The 19,385-nt window shown below is 30.3% G+C and overlaps 2 protein-coding genes across 5 annotated transcripts; both read left to right on the top strand.

Moving 5' to 3' along the window:
- The first annotated feature begins 3,010 nt into the window (after positions 1–3,010).
- LOC120259598 (protein KTI12 homolog) lies at positions 3,011–6,970 on the top strand. The gene is made up of 9 exons (XM_039267235.1): positions 3,011–3,219; positions 3,505–3,608; positions 4,526–4,582; positions 5,055–5,140; positions 5,268–5,353; positions 5,590–5,705; positions 6,229–6,279; positions 6,361–6,447; positions 6,551–6,970. The coding sequence occupies exons 1-9, from the start codon at positions 3,066–3,068 to the stop codon at positions 6,716–6,718; spliced, it is 909 nt and encodes a 302-aa protein (XP_039123169.1). The 5' UTR covers positions 3,011–3,065; the 3' UTR covers positions 6,719–6,970.
- A 1,505-nt stretch (positions 6,971–8,475) lies between these two features.
- On the top strand, positions 8,476–13,962 carry LOC120258139 (protein TIC 40, chloroplastic-like). 4 transcript variants are annotated; one of them, XM_039265491.1, is made up of 8 exons: positions 8,476–8,946; positions 9,642–9,759; positions 9,887–9,953; positions 10,045–10,062; positions 11,987–12,248; positions 13,041–13,129; positions 13,200–13,242; positions 13,334–13,962. In XM_039265491.1, the coding sequence occupies exons 1-6, from the start codon at positions 8,808–8,810 to the stop codon at positions 13,043–13,045; spliced, it is 609 nt and encodes a 202-aa protein (XP_039121425.1). In that variant the 5' UTR covers positions 8,476–8,807; the 3' UTR covers positions 13,046–13,129; positions 13,200–13,242; positions 13,334–13,962. The 4 variants fall into 4 exon arrangements, with proteins under 4 accessions (XP_039121425.1, XP_039121424.1, XP_039121423.1 ...); XM_039265490.1 differs by having other exon boundaries at positions 13,200–13,962; XM_039265489.1 differs by lacking the exons at positions 13,041–13,129; positions 13,200–13,242; positions 13,334–13,962 and having other exon boundaries at positions 9,896–9,953; positions 11,987–12,402.
- The last annotated feature ends 5,423 nt before the right edge of the window (positions 13,963–19,385 follow it).

Here is a 19,385-nt window from a genome sequence, read left to right as displayed (position 1 = left end):
TTTATATTTTTATGCAATTTGTAAATTAATTTTTAAACACAAAAAAATATATACAACCATAGATATGTAAGTAAATATGATTTTTATTGGAGTATACATATAATTATTTGTTTCTTTAAGAGTGTACCTAAATAATTTTCTGTTTTTTAATTAATAAATGAGAAAATATAATAGTCTTATAAAAAAACTATTATTTATCATCTTATTTTAATTAATTTTAGGAAACAGAAAAATAATAAAAAGTAGAATTCAATATACATTTTCACACCATTCATCAATTGATTTCTAAACATAAAAACATAAAAATAAATAAAAACATCTTATAGAGATTTATAAACAAATATATTATTATTATTATTATTATTATTATTATTACATATAAAGTAAATAAAAACATCTTATAGAGATTTATAAATAAATATGTTATTATTTATTTTTATTTTTTTTACAAATGTAAACAAAGATGTATCATGTATGAGATATGTGTATATATATATAGTGCAAACATAAACTCATGTAAACTCTATAATACTTGTATTTTCATCTTATACCATCTAAGATTTAAACTTGTCTATTTGATAAAAACATAAACACTTTGCACCAAGAGACCGATAATAGTTTAACCAAATATAATTTTTATCAAAATATATTAAAAATTATGTAATGTGGAACTAATAGGGGAATATAGCAATAATAATGGCTATGAAGTGAAATGAAAGCCTACAAAAACATTGAAACATGTAAGCATGAAATTCATGGATGAAATGAAATCAAAGGAAAAGACAAAGACATAAAGGAGAGAAAGAGAGATGCAAAATGATAATAATAATAAAGGTGACTTTGTGAAGTTCTTGTCCTTCTTTCATTCATCAAAGCTCCCACAAGAGCAATGATTCACTTTCTCTTTAGTGATAAAATTCCTCAAACTTAGCCTTCAAAATAGGATATTAAAACCATTGGAGCAAAAAAAAGGCAAAAATATAGTGACAAAATTGATTAATAAAATAAATAAATAAATAAATAAAAATAAAAGCATAGTTTGAAAGAGAACTTACTTGGACATTCCCATGCATTAGTTCCCTCTTTTTGTCTACCTTATAGTCCAAAAGCAATAATTGCTAGACCTCTATTAAAAAAAATAAATAAATAATAAAAACCCAAACTTATATATTCAAGAATTTGAGTTAATTTTACCTAATTAATTTAAAAATATATAATATTTCTAGTTAGTTATTTTATTACTTTGTACTTCGCCTGGTTTGGGATATTGTTTGTTTATTTTATTTTTTCCTTTTTTTAATCAAATATATAATTTATTTTATTTTAATAAAATACATAAGCCATATTAAGAACGTACACATATATAAAATTAATACTTCAATACATATGTATCTTTACTATACGTGGGATGAGGTTCGAATCTGCTTTTCTCAGCAGGATAAAAAATACTCTATTTAACGGATCGGTGCTAATAAATTAAAAAAATTACTGGTGTGATTTATTTATAAAAATAGAATAACAATAATAATTATAATAATTATTATAAATAAAATGTTATTAAAAAGAAGAAAAGAAGAAAAGGGGAATTAAGAGATGCAATGCTCCCAAGTGGGCATGCATATGGAGGGGGGTCAAGTGTGTCACCTTACTCCATTACAGGCAGGTTGGCAGAAGGTTGGAAGCCATTATTAAAGATGAACATCAACGCCAAACATACTCTTATTAAACCCTACCACCTTCTTAAAATAAATAAACAAAAAATTTTTTAAAAATAAAAATAAAAATGGAAAATGTAAAAAAAGGGAAAAATATTAATTTGGTAGAAAGTTGCTGAAACCATTGAGCATCCATTTTTCATCACTAAGTACATTATTTATTTATTTATTATTGTTTGTGATCACTCTTCATGGTTTATCATTAATGCATGTAGTTGTTGCGCTTCAGGAGGAAATTTACTAAATTAAATAAAACTAAAATTTTGTTCTATTTATTATATTCTAAAATTTTGAATTATAATAAAATTCCATGAATAATTGCATTTATTTATTTATTTATTTTTAAAAATTTAATAAACCACAAATGTATTAGTAAAAACACTGAAAATAAGATATAAATAGCCAATAAATAAACGAGAAGAAATAAAAACGATGTCCACCAACAATGGAATACAGATTAAAATTGAAAAACACCAAAACTACTAAAAGTGGGGAAAAAAATGAAACTGACAAAACAAACACAAAAGGGTGAACCAGAGCAACTAAGAGACAAACTCCTGTCTAATAGAGAGAGCAGATGAACCGATATACTAGCCTTTTTAAAAATACATGATACTTTTTTATTTTTTCAGAGATGTAAAATATTACATCTAAAGATTCTATGCAAAACAACAATTTGGAAAAATCTAATTCATGCAAATTATTTATAGTCTAATATTTAAAATATATCAGTAATGGTATATTTTGTTGTGTAGTCATATATATATATATATGGAAAACGTCATCTAGGGACGTCCTTAGATTTCAAATCTAGGGATGTTTTTAAATCTAAGCCGTTGGATCATCATCCGATGATTGATTGATTATATAAACACTGTACACCTTTTATCGTTTCACGATCATCAGCATGACATCGTAGAAGCAGCGGTTCTCACTGCTCATAACGATAAGAGCGATCAAATTTTTCATCCGACGCGTTACTTATGGACATCCCTAGATTTGAAATCTAGGGACATCCCTGAGATGATGGGTTCTCGTATATATATATATATTAAAAAATCATTCATTTTATTAATTATTCCAATGAATAGTTGTAATTCTAGTTTTTTCTTAGGAGTATACACGCAATAACTGAAAATAACAAGGGTATATAAGAAAAAACCCCATAAATAAATAAGTAATAAAGCCCGGTCCACGGACCCGGTTCGGTTTAATTCGGGTCCGGTTCAGAAGGTCAAGGGTTTTTATCATTCTCGTTTTGGTTCTTCAATCGAAACCCTTGTAAAAAATTTCTTTTTCGTTTATTGTTCTTGAGGTTTCGATCGCCGGCGAAGGGTTTTGATCTCCGGCATGGCGCTGGTGGTGATCTGCGGGCAGCCGTGCAGTGGTAAGTCGACGGCGGCGAGGTGCCTATCGGAGGCTCTCCTTGCCATGGAACCCAAGCCGATGGTTAGAATCATCGACGAGACCTCCCTCCACCTCGGCCGCAACCAAAGCTACGCCGGTGATCACCCTTGCGCTATGGATCTTCATCTATTTCCATTAGTTTTCATTCTTGTTGGTTTTGATTCATCTTTGAAAATTAACTCCATTGTCTAATTAAAAATTGGTTCTTTTTGAAAATCCCTAATTTTCCATGCTTGTTTCCGTATCATTGGTTGTGATTTTTTCTTGTAATGTGTTAAATGTCAACGTAGGTATTCGATCTCAGTTGATATTTGGAATTTCTTAAGCGGAAATATTTCACTTAAACAGTAATCTATTTGTTTGATCGTTTAAATTTGTGCAGATATGACTGTGGAGAAGAATTTGAGGGGTGTTCTAAGATCCGAAGTTGACAGATCATTGTCTAAAGACTGTATTATAATTGTTGACTCCTTGAACAATATTAAGGTGAGGATTCATTGCACACTTCTTGTACTTGCCCTTGGTTTGTTACTCGAGTATTTGGTCATATTCCATATCATATGTGCTATTCTTTTATCCTTGCCTTGAGTTGTTAAGGGTGATGCTTGGATGAACTGGTTTGCTTGGCAGTTGGTTTTGAAAAGGGCTGGTGGATGCATTTCTGATTTTGCCTTGTAGAATGTGCGGAAAACCTTTCAATCTGTCGTGTAATAATTTATATCTACTTCATATCATTTTTCTGAGACACCAGATGAAAAGTTGGAGTTAAAGATTGATGCTTGTGAGATAGACGATATTGAATTATTGCAGCAAAATTTTCACTTGCTATTAAAGGATGATGATGTATGATTTTATTTTCCTTGTCTACCCAATGTATAATTGGACATTAATGCACTCTTTAGGTGATTAGGATTTGTAAATTTTCTTGAGAATGGAGGTTTGCTTTTTTTGCCCCATGTATTGGCAGATTGAATTAGCATGTTATTATGCTCCTTATTCTTGCCTTAAGAATTGTTATGATATGCTCCGGGCTTTTAGATCTGATTTTAGTAAAGTAAGATAATAGTTTAAATGTAACATCAGAATGCTTTTTGTGGTTTTTGGAATCAGGACTCTGCTCTTGGTTTAAATTCATAAAGATGGAACTTATGTGTCATTCATAGTGTATATTGCTTAATGAGTCTTTTTGGGTTGCACTTGAATGTTTCTACTATTATAGCTTTTGATTCATTTCTGTTCTTATAAACCTCCTTTAATGATTCTGTCCATTTGATGAAAGCACCTGTTATGTGGTGTGGTTGTTTTTCCTTCACCAACTTATTTTTAATCAATATTTCTAATTATTTAATGCCTTTTTCTTTTCAGCTCATTGTATTTTATTTATTTATTTTGTTATTTTGCAGGGTTATAGATATGAACTATGGTGTCTAGCTCGAGCTGCTGGGATAAGATATTGTGTGGTAATTCTCTGTAACTTCAAGTTTCTATATATTATAGCATGACATATTATTGCAAGTCCTCTCCAAAATTATTAACCTCATAACATAAACTCATCTTTGGTACCCTCTCTTCTGTCTAACTCTTTTCAGTGGCCTTACTTTTATTTTAAGATGACAATCTTCATTTTTGTTCTAATGACTTGCGATGCCTCCCATACAATAGAAGGATGAGTTGGAAATTTTTGCTAGTTTTGGTTACAATACACACTAGAATTTTCATAATTTGTCCTTATCATCCATTTTTAATAATTGCTTCTGTTGTATTATACCATACTCATTTGTCTACTCAACTAATTATCAGGATAATTTGTGAAAGTCTACTTACCTTTTTTTTTTTGTAAATATATACTATGTGATTGTCTAACATTTTCCACATCTTTTATTGTTATGCAATTCCATTTTTAATCAGTTTGTCCTTTTACTTTTACTGCAGCTTTTTTGTGACACAGAAGAAGATTTTTGTAGGGAATGGAACAAGAATCGTGCGGATGAAGGAGAATCCTCGTATGATGCCATTATGTGAGCACTTCTGCTTCTCCTTGAAAAAACTTACTTTCTCAGAAGTATTCTTTTAGGATCCCGTTCATAATTAGTAGCCTGGTTATTTCTGCCTGTGAAAGAAATTATTGGGAATTTTTGTGGGCAGATTTGATGATCTAATTAGAAGATTTGAGAAGCCAGATAAACGAAACCGTTGGGACTCCCCACTTTTTGAATTATTTCCTTCTAAAGGTGATTTCTTTACTTCAAAGTGGATGCCACTGCTCTAGAGTGTAGGTTTTTTATTTATAAAGAAATTTTCAGATATCCTTGTTCTTTCTCAGTTTTCATTAGGTTTAACATTCTGTCAACGACACGAAATGACTAAATGACAATTTTGCTTGTCAGCTAGCTTTATGTAGTTCTTGATTATGTTTTGCTTGGCAATGTTTTCTGCTGATATCTTTTGCTTTCACATGAACTGATAGATGGCGTAAAGCAAACATCAGAGGTCATTTCTGAGGCAGTTTCTTACTTGACCAGGAAGGTGGATTCGAAAACAAGAGATATTAGAGTTCTCCAGCCAACTATTGCCACACAAACTGTAAGTTCAATGGCATTATATATACAAACAAGCTGCATCTGGTTGTCCTATGTTATTGTAGTTTTCATTTCCTATGCTATGCAAATTTGTAATTTAGATAATTATGGATTTTAATAATTATAATTAAGCAATTGTTTTAGTCAGTTCTCATGCCTTAGTTGGCAGGAAACATAGAAGACTTATCTTTACTCAGTGATGGAAAATTACCTTTGCTTAGTAGTTTAATTGAGTTTCTGCAAGATAGATTGTCAACTTCAGCAAATTCTTACCAATTAGTGTAGGAGTGTCCACAATTACGAGGGAACACATGAAATCTATTGAGAGAAATCACAATTCTGTTTGAAACATGGTCCGCATCAATGAGATGTCATTTATAATATGCTCATGGCTGTTGAAATGTTTGTGTTTCTGTAAACAAACACTTTGTCTTTGAACTGTCTTCTATTCATGCATTCTGAGACGGTTATGCATAAATCCTTTTACTTGCACGTGGTATTGTACAAATTATCTCGAACTTGTTCAGGCACATGCAACCGAGGCAAATTCGCTGTATGTGATGGACAAGGCAACACAGGCACGTTATCGAACAAGATGTCTTTTTCTTCTTTGTTGCAGACCAATAGTTATTGGATAAACATGTACTGAATTGTTGCAGGAGGTGGTTAATGCAATTGTGGAAGCACAATCAAGGGGACTTGGGGGATCAGTGGGTAGGATTTCACTTGGTCAACAGTTACCAACCATATCCTTTTCCATGAATTTACAAATTCCAATCTTTGGCTTGTTGCTTTCATTATTTCGCATTGATGTCATTATGGTTTGATTAACCTTGACTTGCAACCTACATTAATATTCAAAGAGTAGTCGGACTGCCGGAGCTCCGCAACCTAAGGCGGACATTCATAAAGTTAACAGGGCAATCAAGCTTGAGCGGGCCTCCGCCACCTTCCGATGCAGATAGTGTGAAGAGAATGTTTGTCGACTACTTGAACCGGGAAATAGGAACTTCCTGAGCTTGTGATTTCTAGTCGATGACCGGATAAATCTCATCAATTTTTTGCATCTGAGTAAACAACAATGCACACTATGCATCGAATGTTGATCGTCTTCATTGAGTGAGGAAGGCTGCGCATATGCAAGATGTATCATAGATGATAGAAACATATGTTCTGTTTATCTGCCTGTGTTTTCAAGCATGATGGCCTCCATAATTACCAAGATAGATTGGCTTTGGAGCAGTTAATGGTTATATATTTTTTACTTTACTAAATTTGTATATATATATATATATTTATATAATTTTATTGAATCTAGGTAATAAAAATGACTGTGGGTGGGGAGAGAATAGTTGTACAATATTATTTGTAATGGATAGAATCCCCAATCCTCCTTATCATCTATTTTTTATTATTAGTTAATTATTTAGCAATTAAAATTTTTGTCTTTAATTTGAATCATTGATATCAATCTTAAAAAATAATTTATTATTATAATGCTTAATTACTGAATTTTCAGGTGTCATTCTTTTCCGTTTCCCTGCTTTCGTCACCGAAAATCTTCCAAAAGTGAACACCAGCTATTGTAAAAAAAGCAAATGATAACTCAAAGAAACACAAAATAATAACATTTTCAATGTAAAATAAAATAAAAACTCATACCACATGTCAATGTAAAAATGATGAATATACCCTTTTCCAAGGGCAAGCAATCCCGGGTTCATTTTTGTAGATTTGGCTTCTTGAGTCATTAGCGCCAGGACTCTTTGTTCTTGCTATAGCCTAGCATTGGACCGTCCTAATATATTTAAAAAAACTAAAATCATTGAGATATATGTAGGTAAGAATGATTTCTTCGGCTTTTTATTTATTTATAAAACATGGATAAACCATATCAGGGGTGTGTTCAAGTGTGGAATTAATATCTCAAAATACTGTGCTATCACCTTGCTCGAGATGAGTTTAGAATCCATCCTTTTTGTAAGAACACGAACACCTTATATAAAAGATCTGATGATGCTAGCATATTAAGAGGTCATTGTTGTTTGTTGGAGTTTATTAGTAAAAATCATTTTCATACAAAAATGTAAACCGTAGATATGTAATTAAGAAAAAAAAAAAAAGAGAATAGAGAGAAGAGAGATATACATACAAGGAAGAGTAAAGAGAATTAAACATGCGCATAAACAGTGACACAGAACTAGTGTATCAGATGGTCAGGTTGGTTAGTTTATATTTCTTTCTCTCCCAGGGGGTGCAAATAGCTTCCAATGATTGTAATTGTTTCGGGTATTGTTACGATGATGATGATGATCAAACAGTTCTGATGAAAATACTATTTTGTACTGTATTATTGTTCATTCCACTTACCACTGTAATCTGAATCCAACTGACATACATAAATAAAAAATCTATAAAGTTAGAATTGGCCATATATATATATATATAATATACATCCCTATGGACGTCTATAGATGAGAAATCTATGGACGTCCAATTATCAGCCATTCAACGGCTGACATTGATGAACTGTATCACTGTTCATTATTCCGTTCTAAACAGTAATTACTGTTTATATTACTGTAGTATATAATGTTTATCAATATTAGCCGTTGAATCGAGATCCAACGGCTGATAATGGACATCTATGGATGTCGACATAGGATTGGTCCTCATGTAATCATTCAACATGGTAATAATTCCTAAAAATAATTCCTAAAAATAATTCTGAAATATATCACACACACCAAGATCACATGCAAACCCTTCACAGACACACTCACCGCAATCCCAGCAAAGAAGCAGCCAACAACTCTCTCTCTCTCTCTCTCTCTCTCATTCCTCGGGATTCCCTTCTCCTTCTTCTTCTTCTTCTTCTTCTCCATCTCCATCTCCTTCTTCTCATTGATCAATCATGGCCTTCTCCTCCTCGTGATCCTTGTACTTGCTTATCATTTATTCACTATTATTATTGTTATGCCTTGCTTCGCAATCCGGCATGTGAAACAGAGGCACGGGCATTTCATCGAACACCTCATCGCTATTTTATATTCCCATCATCCTTGCTTCCCATCCATCTCCACTTGTTCGATTTTTCTAGTCTTTGATGGCAATGCAGACTGTTTCCTTGCTCCCAGCTAGGCCTCCTGTTCTTCCTGCTGCCTTTTCTTCTCCCAGAGCGCCATTTTACCCGGCTGGGAAAGCGCGGCGTGTTGTCTCGCTCTGGATACGCCGCGCGGCAACAGGTATCTCTTTTCTGGTTGTTGTTCTTTTGTGATGTTAGTTTTGTGGACAATTGAATTGTTGGAAATGTGCATTGTCTTACTATGGTGAATGATGGTCTGTCTGGTTTTGGTTGGTCTTGTTGAAGAAAAGTTCAAATCTTTATGAATTTTAGTACTCTGCATTACCTTGGTGTGTGGAATTGAAGGTCCAGTTCAGAATAGTCAGAAGGGGTCCGAAGAGAGTTGAAATTGTGGATATGAGATTTGGTTTGGAATCGGAAAGTATTGGCCGGGGGAAAAGAGCTCAAATCATTCAATTTTTTAGTGAAAGCTAATATCTTTATTAGTTTTATAAGGGTAAGCAATCAAATGAGTATAATTTATTGACATCGAACTGCAATATCTGGTTTATGGAAAGAAAGAAAGAAAAAAAAAAAGGTCTACTAGCAATGATACTGTGCAATGCATTTATAGCCTGTGGTGGTATATTGTGGTTAAGTAATCCATGATGATAATTTATGAGCCAATTTTAGCCCATGTATGCAGATATACATACATCAAGCGTCACTTTTGTTGTTCAATCTTGAAATGAATTTATGGGGCCTTACATTGTGCAAATTTTTCTGATACTTGCATCATTAGCTCATTTATCAGTGCTTTTAATTTTAATGTTATCCTATGATTATAGCTTACTGTTTAATGTCATTTTGCTCCAGCTCCTGAGAAATTGGAGATGCAAGATTCTGCAAATGTTGCATCCCAGGGTACTGTTCAAACAATAACGTCTAGCATCAATCCTCCTCAAATCTTGGCGCTTCCTCCTCCTTCATTCATGTATGTTAAAAAAATTCTTTTTTTCTCTTGGGTTTAATGTAGTTGATATGATGAAAGATTTTGGGTTTCTGTATCATTTGAAGTTTCTTTTTGCATTTCATCTAATAACTCTCCCTTGTTTATGGAGTCTTTGTAGAGGGTCACCACTTTTATGGATTGGGGTTGGGATTGGAATTTCGGCAGCATTTAATACGGTGAGATGCTTATTCATGTTTGTCTATTTCCCTACTGCCGTTACCCACTTTCATGATAGTTACTAATAGCATTTCCATTTTAACATGTCAGATGGCAACAAGATTAAAGGTGAGCTAATACTAGACTGTTACCATTCTCAAGGTATGCTAATCCATTGATTTGCTGTCCATCATGCCAAAACTGCTCAAGGTTTCACTAATGATAACGTGATAAATGACTTTCATCGCCATATTCCAAGATTTCGTTACTTAATTACGTGTGGATATTATGTTCTCTTAGAAGCTTTGTTTCTGTGAGGTTTTGTAGAGTACCAGTATTAATATGCTTGCACTTCACTTTCTTTCTTCCACTAATCCCTTTATGGTAAAACAATTTTATGCAATGTCTTAGTTTTCTAATTTGATGGCCTGGTATTGGCATTATGGCTACCAGCCATCCTGTTTGGTTATCAGTATAAAAGTGTGCATTCTATGTTTGTTCTATCTTCAACTAATTATAAGCCACTAAGAGAGTCTGTTGTAAATATAAGTACATGCAAGTACAGTGACGATGTTTAAGCTTGTAGCTGACATGGAGTGATCATGATGGTGGTGGATGAAGGATCTATAATTAGGGCTTAACTATAAATTTATTGTAACTTTTGGATTAGATCATGGCTTAGAACAAAGAGATTAAATTAGGGTTTGCTACCAACGCTTACTATGGCTTAGGGTGTAATCGATCGAGTTCGAGCTGAGCAGCAAGCTGCTCGAGCTTGAGCTCGGTTGAAATTTCATCGGTTGAAATTTCATTGCTCGATATTCAGCTCGAACTCGATTGAGTTATGCTTTTGTAACTCGAGCTTGACTTGATACATAAATCAAGCTACTCAAGCTTGCTCGATTAAGCTCGATAAAAGCTAATAAACTCAGTTTAATTATAGATATTTTTATACGAGCTCGAACCCAAATATATATATATATATATATTAAATAAACTAATATATAATAGATATACATACAAATACAACTACTTGGTTAAGCTCGTGAGCTCTCGAGTTAAGTATTAAAATGTTTGAACTCGATTCACTCGTCTACTTGAGCTACTCAAGCTCGAGCTTGACTCGATCATAAGTGAGTTGAGTTTGAGCTTTCCCTGAATCAAACTCGTGTAGCTTGCGAGTTATAGTGTATCATTTATACCCTTACCCTGGCTGGTGGTTGTTGATTGGCAGTAGGTGCCCAAAGACATGTTGCATGATTTTCCTCTATGATTATGTTGTGCAAACTATCCTATTAATACAATGTGCTTTATTTCCTTTGATATTGTTTGGATGTTGTATTTTCCCGGTTTGTGTGAGTGATAGTGAAATCTAGATTGCTTGTTTATGTGTTTGGTTGGAGGGATAAAGATGGATGAAGGGATGAGAGCCATGAAATGGGAAAAACAAGTGTGGGGTCCACGTGGATGGAGATAGATGAAGCTCTGGGCAGAGGTCATCCCTTCATTTTCGTGGGGATAAGATCATCCATTCACCCTTCAGTGGATGTAAACATACTGACCCCTCAATGGCTGTACACATCCCTTCCATCACTGAACCTAACTTTATTAAAAAAAGTATAAAAATAAAAAATACTGTTGACCAAATTGGGCTATACTTGTGCCACATTTTCATCTCTCTGATGTAGATGCTATGATAATGTGATGTGTTTTCCATTTCTTCCAAATCATGTACCTTTCTGTTCATTGAAACTAATTTCAATATAGATTTCACTTAAGAAAAATGTTTGTACCATGATGAATTAAATGCAGATAATTTGTAAATGTTCTACAATTAATAAAATTATTGATCAGTAACAACCTTTAGTGAAGATATTCAACAAAGTTACTTCATGTATATTCCCTTGTGAATGTAATCTTTTATTCAAGCATTGGTTACAGGTTTCTTTCAAATAACAGCATGGTATGAGGTTTGATATTATGCAGATGTACATCTTCTATTTCCTGAGTAGACAATGACATGTTTGACGGCATCTTTTATGGTTTATTGCAGAGAATGGCAATACTGAAAGCTTTCAAGGAAGTCATGGGTCCAAATTCTCAGCAAGATGGCACGTTCAACACGGCGGCTTTCGCTCCGGGCACACCATTCCCATCACCTTCTGCATCACCATCAGCTACAACTATTCCAACTCCAACAGCTTCTGCTCCTGGACCACCTGTTCCATTGGATATTCCTAAAACTAATGTTGAAGAAATTCCACAACATGATACCAGTAACAACACTAAAGCTGATAAAGAAACAGAAGGACATGGTACTTTACCTGCTTCAAATTAGTTATATACTAATTGTTGAATAATCATTCATTATTCAATTTTACAAATAATAAGCATTGTTTTAATTGTATATTTTCCTGGTTAATGGAAGAAAGAGGAAAAGAAGCATTTATGCCTTGAGAATAAGAAATTTTCTACCTGTCTATAAAGATGATTTGACAAATTTGTTGGATTTCTTTGGAGTTGATTGCTTCCTATCCAAAATTCAGTTTATATGGTAAAAGAACGTGCAGTAGAGATCTATGCGAAAATCAGTAATATGTTACGTATTGGGGTTGTAAAGCTTTGTCTGGTTGTGCATGATGAATATCAACCATATTTGCTGAGAGAGTAAGAGTTTTCTTCAACTTCTGGTTTCCTTGGTCCTTTGCAATTTGACAAGGATGCAACATGACTCTCTGTTAGAGAACTTAATCAAGAAACAAACTTGTTGACTGTGTCTTATATATTTTCATGAAGAGAATGTTTGGTGTATAAAGAGAATGTTTGGTGTATTCCATATGTGGCTTGTATACATGTACAACATTGTATGTCCCTGTTTTTGTGTCTTTACAGACTAATTCTGTACTTGTATTTGTTTAGTATCCACTTTGTACATTATACATCTCACCGATGAACCTGATGTTCTTCATCCATGTTTATATGATTATTTGATAAGTGAAAAATAAGTTGTTTATAAGGCCTGTTCTAAACCATAAAATGAATGGTTCTGCTTGTATTTGCTATATAGTTCCATTGATTTTAACTTGAATTGATTTTTTTTTTTTTAGAATAATGAGATTTCACTGATGAAATTGAAGATACACATAGTTGTATAGAGTTCAAAAGCCGACTAGACGACAAGTGAAGAGGGAACCAGGTTTGTTACTCTTTTATTTTATCACAAGGATTTCAGAAACACTTTACTGGTCTTTAATCTGAACATGCAGGATCAAATTGAACAAAAATGGATGAATCATTCATCTCCAACATGTAAACAGAAGAGTGAAACTTGGTTTGTTACTCTTTCAGAAGCACAATGGTAAATATTTTAACATCTTTTTACCATTCAATCTGTCACCAGATCAAATTGAAACAGAGCAAGCAAACACATTGGATCATTCAAGTACGACCATGCAATTTCTTCCAGGTAAAAAAATAAAAATTAAAAAAAAAGTAAAAAGTAAAAAACATCCATCCAATCAAATCATTCTTTCATTTTGATAACATTATCATCTGATTTGCAAATCATGCCTTTGCTCCCATTCCTTTTAAGTGCCCACTTGTTTTTGTCCACTAAGGAACCAACTTTGTATTGTTGCCCATTCTCTTCAGTGTTATGAATCCACTTTAATAAGTGGGATCTGTCATGCATGTCCATCACCTTATCAGTTGTTAAGTGTGCCTTGAAAGTTATATGAAACACATGGGTTGCACAAAATGCCAACCAGTGTATCTCTCTTTCTCTGTTGCCACTGAACAAAAATACAGTTCTAGTGTGTCATATGACTCAGCTTGTACACTCTTTCCATGCATTATTCATACTTATGTCTCTGTGTCTCTGGTTATAGTTCCTATCTCTATTCCTTTTCCTGAGGAATTGTGGATAAATCACAAGTAGGATTCTTCGAACTTTTGGCTTTTGAATAGAAATTAATAAAATACCAATTATTTTATTATAAGAGTGATTTCTATATATATATATTTGATAAAATGGCCACTATTTACATTTTTATTGTACAGTAGAAGGAATTCGAAACTTCTAACTTTTTGTATCGGATTTTTATACTTTATTGTTGGACTATACTAGCATATGGCATTTCTATTCCTTCTTTTGCTAAAATTTTGTTTTTAATATAAAAATTTTTTCTGTTTGCTTGTTTTTTTTTTACTTTTTGTTATTGTTATATATATATATATATTAAATACGGAATAGATACTAATAAAAACAAAGTTATTAAAAGATAGCCATTTGAACGAGAATTTTTTTTATTTAAATAAATATGAACAGACTAATGATTTCTTGATTTATTAATTAGAATTGGATCTCTTATATATAGTATTCGTGTTTTGAAGAGATGGGTACGAATCTCAACTTATTATTGAGTGAAAACACAAGTGCTTTGAAAGATTAACTTCATATCTATGCTGCATATTTTTGACATGTAAATTTTTAATATTTTATTAAAATGATAAATCATAGATGTAAACTCTCATTTTTAAACTTATGAGAAGAATAAAATACCAACTCCACTGAGTCGATCTGGTCGGACTTTCATCCATTTATGATGAATAGATAATGTTAGAAGAGTGGGGCCCTCAACTTCATCAAGATCCCATGGCAATAAATGGAGAGATCCATTGGGGACCCTCACTATATATTTTGATAACATGGGAAGTTGGAATCCATTGATGAATTTGGTCAATAACACTCACAATAATTGAGTTATTTGTCCTCCTTTGTTACCCACATTGGCTACCAACACCACAAATTCTCATTATTATTAAATTTTCATTTATTTATTTATTATTTTTATTAATTTTGGTGACAAAACTTTAATTTTGTGGTGCACCTTTTTTTTATGGAGTCAAGTCATTGCTAATTACTAATTATCACAAAATAATTAAAATTCTTAAAAATCAAACAGTTTTAAGCATAACAAACTTTATATATATATATATAGTCAAAAACTACACTAATATAGATAAATATATAACACATTGATGCTGAAATTGCATGTAGATATAATTAAATATAATTTTCTTATTTAACAAGGAATTATTATAGATAAAATGCCTTTTTTTTCTTATACTCATTATTTATTCAATTTTGAACATTTAGCATTATATGTATATATATATAAGAGACAAAATAATAAATGGTAATAATAATAATAATAATAATAATAACAAAACAGAAATGGTCCAACACTTGTAACTAAAAGTAATTCTTTGTGCTCTGATTTTTCTATCAAATTTATTTTTAATTTTTTATAATGAATTTATTATATGGTAGAGAAGGATAAATACTAAATAGTGCACATAAGTACTTTTGTTGGAGTTGGCTTGAATGGGTGTCCTTTTTGAAGGCATGCTAAGTTGTGATGCTTATTGATTTCTTCTTTTAATTTCTTTCTTTCTTTGTTATTGTCATTGACTCATTTATCAGTCAAAAAGAAGAATATAACAAAATAATGGAGCAAAGATTAAAGTGGAGTAAAAAGCTACTACTTCACCTTCATTCATTCTTCCATGCCTTTCATGGTGGTGAGATCCATCAAGGAACCCCATTTTCTCTTCATTTTTTTATTTTCTTATTTTTGATGATTTTATTTTTTTAATGGGTTTTTTTTTTGTATAAATGTGTTAAAATTTAAAATACGTAATGTGAATAAAATAAATTAAGAAATAAATTCATAACATAAATATATTATTCCATATTCTATACATTTTTCACATTACAAACAGAATAATATAAAGTCCTAAATAGTAGATATTTTAAATATAAATAAGATTTATGAAAAAAATAATTATGAATAAATAACAAGGCCTGAGTTATATATATATATAGTAAAAAGCTCAGCTTATATAATATACAATATGATTTTGATATGGGGAAGGGCTAAGTCCTAAATAGTAGATTTCTTTAAACGTAAATAAGATCTTATGGAAAATACTTATGAATAAATAACAAGCCTAGTTATATATATATATAGCCGTGAAAGCATGCACTTATAAATAAATGCACATTAAAAATTGGATCACGTAATTTTATGACGTCCAATCATTCGATCAGTATAGCAATAAATTTGAATTGTTAAACCTTATTTTTATTAGACCTACAAACGGCTTTTTTAAAAACAAAACTACAATTAATCAACCCAAACTAAACATAATTAACTCTCACTATGCTCCCTAATTTTCAATGTGCTCAACTGATTTATACTATTCAACCCTAAGTCTAGTATTAAAACCTAATTAACTTTCACTGTGCTCAAATACAAACATCCATAGTTGATCGTATATATATATATATATATGTATTATAATTAACTCAAGTTTTGATATTAGCTGTTCAATCAATTTCAACATAGTACTTCAAATCTGAACCGATCAACTCTATAAAAACAAAACTGCAACCAATAAACCAAAACTAAACCTAAATAACTCTCACTGTGCTCTCTTCATTGTAGAACGTTTTGCATAGTTAACATATTATATATATATATATATATATATATATATATAACTAATTTGAGTTTTGAGAAATATAACAAAATTATCAATGACTATTTGTTGTATTGGGATCAGATCCTCTGCATAAGGAATTTGTTCTGTTGAAGAGCCGAATTTGAATCCTAACTCATCTATGTCGGGAGCACATATATTATAAAATTCAGCGCTTCATGTATGATTATTCCTGACATTGACTTATTCACATTTATTCAAAAAAAACGAAAAAGAAGAAACATCTATAAAATGGTAAGGGGGGTCGTGATGGACCATTCTTTGAATGTTGGGCAAACCTTTGAAAAGTTAGTGGGGGGAGTTGCGTAACCCCACAATGGCACAATTACAAGGTTCTTTTTTTATTTTATTTTATTTTATTTATTTTTGTTGGGTTTATATCTTTGCAAAAGTTCGAATCACACGTAATATATATTAATTTAACATAATTTATAAAAAGTTTTGGATTTTTATTTCATTATTATTATTATTATTTTTCCTTTGGCTGGAATCTGGTTGTTGAAAAGTGGGAAGATATAATAACAATATATAACCTAATTGGTTTTTTTTTAAATGGCAAGACTTCATTTGGTTAAGTGTTTGGAGTTATTATTATCTAAAAATATTTAACAATAATTATTAAATTATCAACTAAGAGTTATTATTTATATAAAAGTTATAAAAAATTATTATTATATGGTCATTAGATCATCATCTAATGATTATTATTTATATAAAAACTATGTAAAATTATTATTATCTACTATATATAATTAATGTTTGGTATTGTTTATCATTATTTGATAATGTATATAAATTTATAATAATTGTTAGATGTAAATTTCATTGTTACAGAGCGCGCCATCTTTATAAATACAGAGTGTTTCTTCTACTAAAAAATTATTGGCTTCAAATATAAATTGATCTAAATACATTTTAAGTTATAAATAATTAATATTGAATGTTTCTTCGACAAAGTATAGGATAAAATTAATAGTGAATAATTAATTTAATTGCATCTTTCTCTCCATGATTCAGAAAAGATATTTTTGGAACAAATATTGGCATTGTGTTGGAAAAAAAAGAAGAGAAAAGAATCAAGCATTATGCTACTCTTTAATATACAGACCTAAAAGTATTTAGGTAAACTATCTTGTCAATCCTCCGTTCTTCTCTCACTTTATCTTTTGGTTTCAATATTATTTTTCAATGCATTGAAAAATATACCATCGATTATTATTATTATTTTTAAATATTAATTTTTTTAACATGCAATGCAATATTATGTAGCAATCCAAATAACATTAATATAAGAATAGAAAATTAAACCCTTGACTTCCCCATGAAATCAAATGTCTTAATACTTAATTAGTGTGAGACATATACAAACTCAATTATAGTTAACTATTTACTACACTATAAAAAATATTAGACCTGTTTTTTATAATACAATTGAATCAAAATGTTAAAAATATAGATATAAACTTATTATTGTTTTTTTCTGATTTTGATCATGTTAAGGTTTTTTCATTAACCATAGTATGCATGCAAATATATTTTTTTATAGAGGATATATCCTCAAATATTAAATTTTTTGGAGGTATATATATATATATATATATATATATATATATATATATATATATATATATATATATATATATATATAATTTTTTCATATATAATGCACGGTGATGTCCAAGGGTAAGGTATTTTAAACCATTGTTTTATGGGCGGCTTCTAAATAATTATTTATTATAATAAATTAATAAATTATTTTTTTTGGGGAAAAATAATCCTTAATTAATATAATATAATTTCAACTAATTTTTAAAATTTAAAATAGTAAATTAAGATATTAAAATAAATAATTTGAAATCTAAGATATTTAAAGCACTTTTGTTTCCAAATAACCTACAGTTATTTTAATTATAAAAAAAATTAAATTATCTATATTGGTATATTTTATCTTTATTCTTTAACTTTTCCTTATACATTTAAAAACACCTATTTAAGTGATAATAAATTCTCATAACCATATTAAAGATTAACATCTCATATAGGTATTTAAAAAATAAAAAAAATACTAAATAAATTAAAAGCTCTATTTTGAAATTTAGTTTTAAACCTCTAATTGTTTTTTTTTTATACTAAGTGATAAATACCCCAATTTAAAATTAATAGTTAGAGACTTGCACTGATAAGCTGCCCTATATATATATATATATATATATATATATATATATACAAAATAACATGTGCTTTTTTTTATTACATAATAACAAGATAAAACAAGAAGCAATGAATTATTAATCTATCAAATGAAATATATATATATATATATATATATATATATATATATATATATATATATATATATATATATTTATTTATTTATAATATTATGGGTCCATTTAGAACCGCCGACCAAATAAAAATGGGGCCATTAGCTTGATAACAACATCACAAACTCTAACAAATTAAGATTCAATCATCAACATCTCTCTATTTCATTTTCATTATTCTTACAATATCTTTTCTTTGTTCTTTCTCTCACGCATCAAGGGCGGCACGTTAGTATGTTTTTTTATTATTATTTTTATTTATTACATAATTACTTGCATATATAATTTTTTTTTTAATTAAGCCCCATGATTGTTAAATTGTTTTTATTAGTCCACAATATCATTATTATTACTTATATAATTAACTTTCTTGTTATTTTTTAATGTATCCTAAATATGGATATATCAATAATGAAAGCTTATGATTAATTATGGATTAATTACAAAATTAGTATTAATATTTTTAGTAATACTAAATTAAATAATTAATGTGATAATTGGGTGGTGACAAGTTTTGATAGTGATGAATATCCATGAACACTAATTTTGGGATTTTTTTATAAA

The sequence above is a fragment of the Dioscorea cayenensis genome, chromosome 4 (assembly GCF_009730915.1).
Source record: "Dioscorea cayenensis subsp. rotundata cultivar TDr96_F1 chromosome 4, TDr96_F1_v2_PseudoChromosome.rev07_lg8_w22 25.fasta, whole genome shotgun sequence".
Taxonomy (NCBI): Eukaryota; Viridiplantae; Streptophyta; class Magnoliopsida; order Dioscoreales; family Dioscoreaceae; genus Dioscorea; species Dioscorea cayenensis.
This window is presented reverse-complemented; position numbering and strand designations above follow the sequence as displayed.

Bases quoted from the DNA above. Each gene is read 5' to 3' on its own strand.
- LOC120259598 (XM_039267235.1), top strand. From the start codon at position 3,066: ATGGCGCTGGTGGTGATCTGCGGGCAGCCGTGCAGTGGTAAGTCGACG. The intron at 3,609-4,525 runs GTGAGGATTCAT...GTTATTTTGCAG, and splicing joins ACTCCTTGAACAATATTAAG to GGTTATAGATATGAACTATG. The intron at 5,354-5,589 runs GTGATTTCTTTA...ATGAACTGATAG, and splicing joins TGAATTATTTCCTTCTAAAG to ATGGCGTAAAGCAAACATCA.
- LOC120258139 (XM_039265488.1), top strand. From the start codon at position 8,808: ATGGCAATGCAGACTGTTTCCTTGCTCCCAGCTAGGCCTCCTGTTCTT. The intron at 8,947-9,641 runs GTATCTCTTTTC...ATTTTGCTCCAG, and splicing joins GATACGCCGCGCGGCAACAG to CTCCTGAGAAATTGGAGATG. The intron at 9,760-9,886 runs GTATGTTAAAAA...TTGTTTATGGAG, and splicing joins CTTCCTCCTCCTTCATTCAT to TCTTTGTAGAGGGTCACCAC.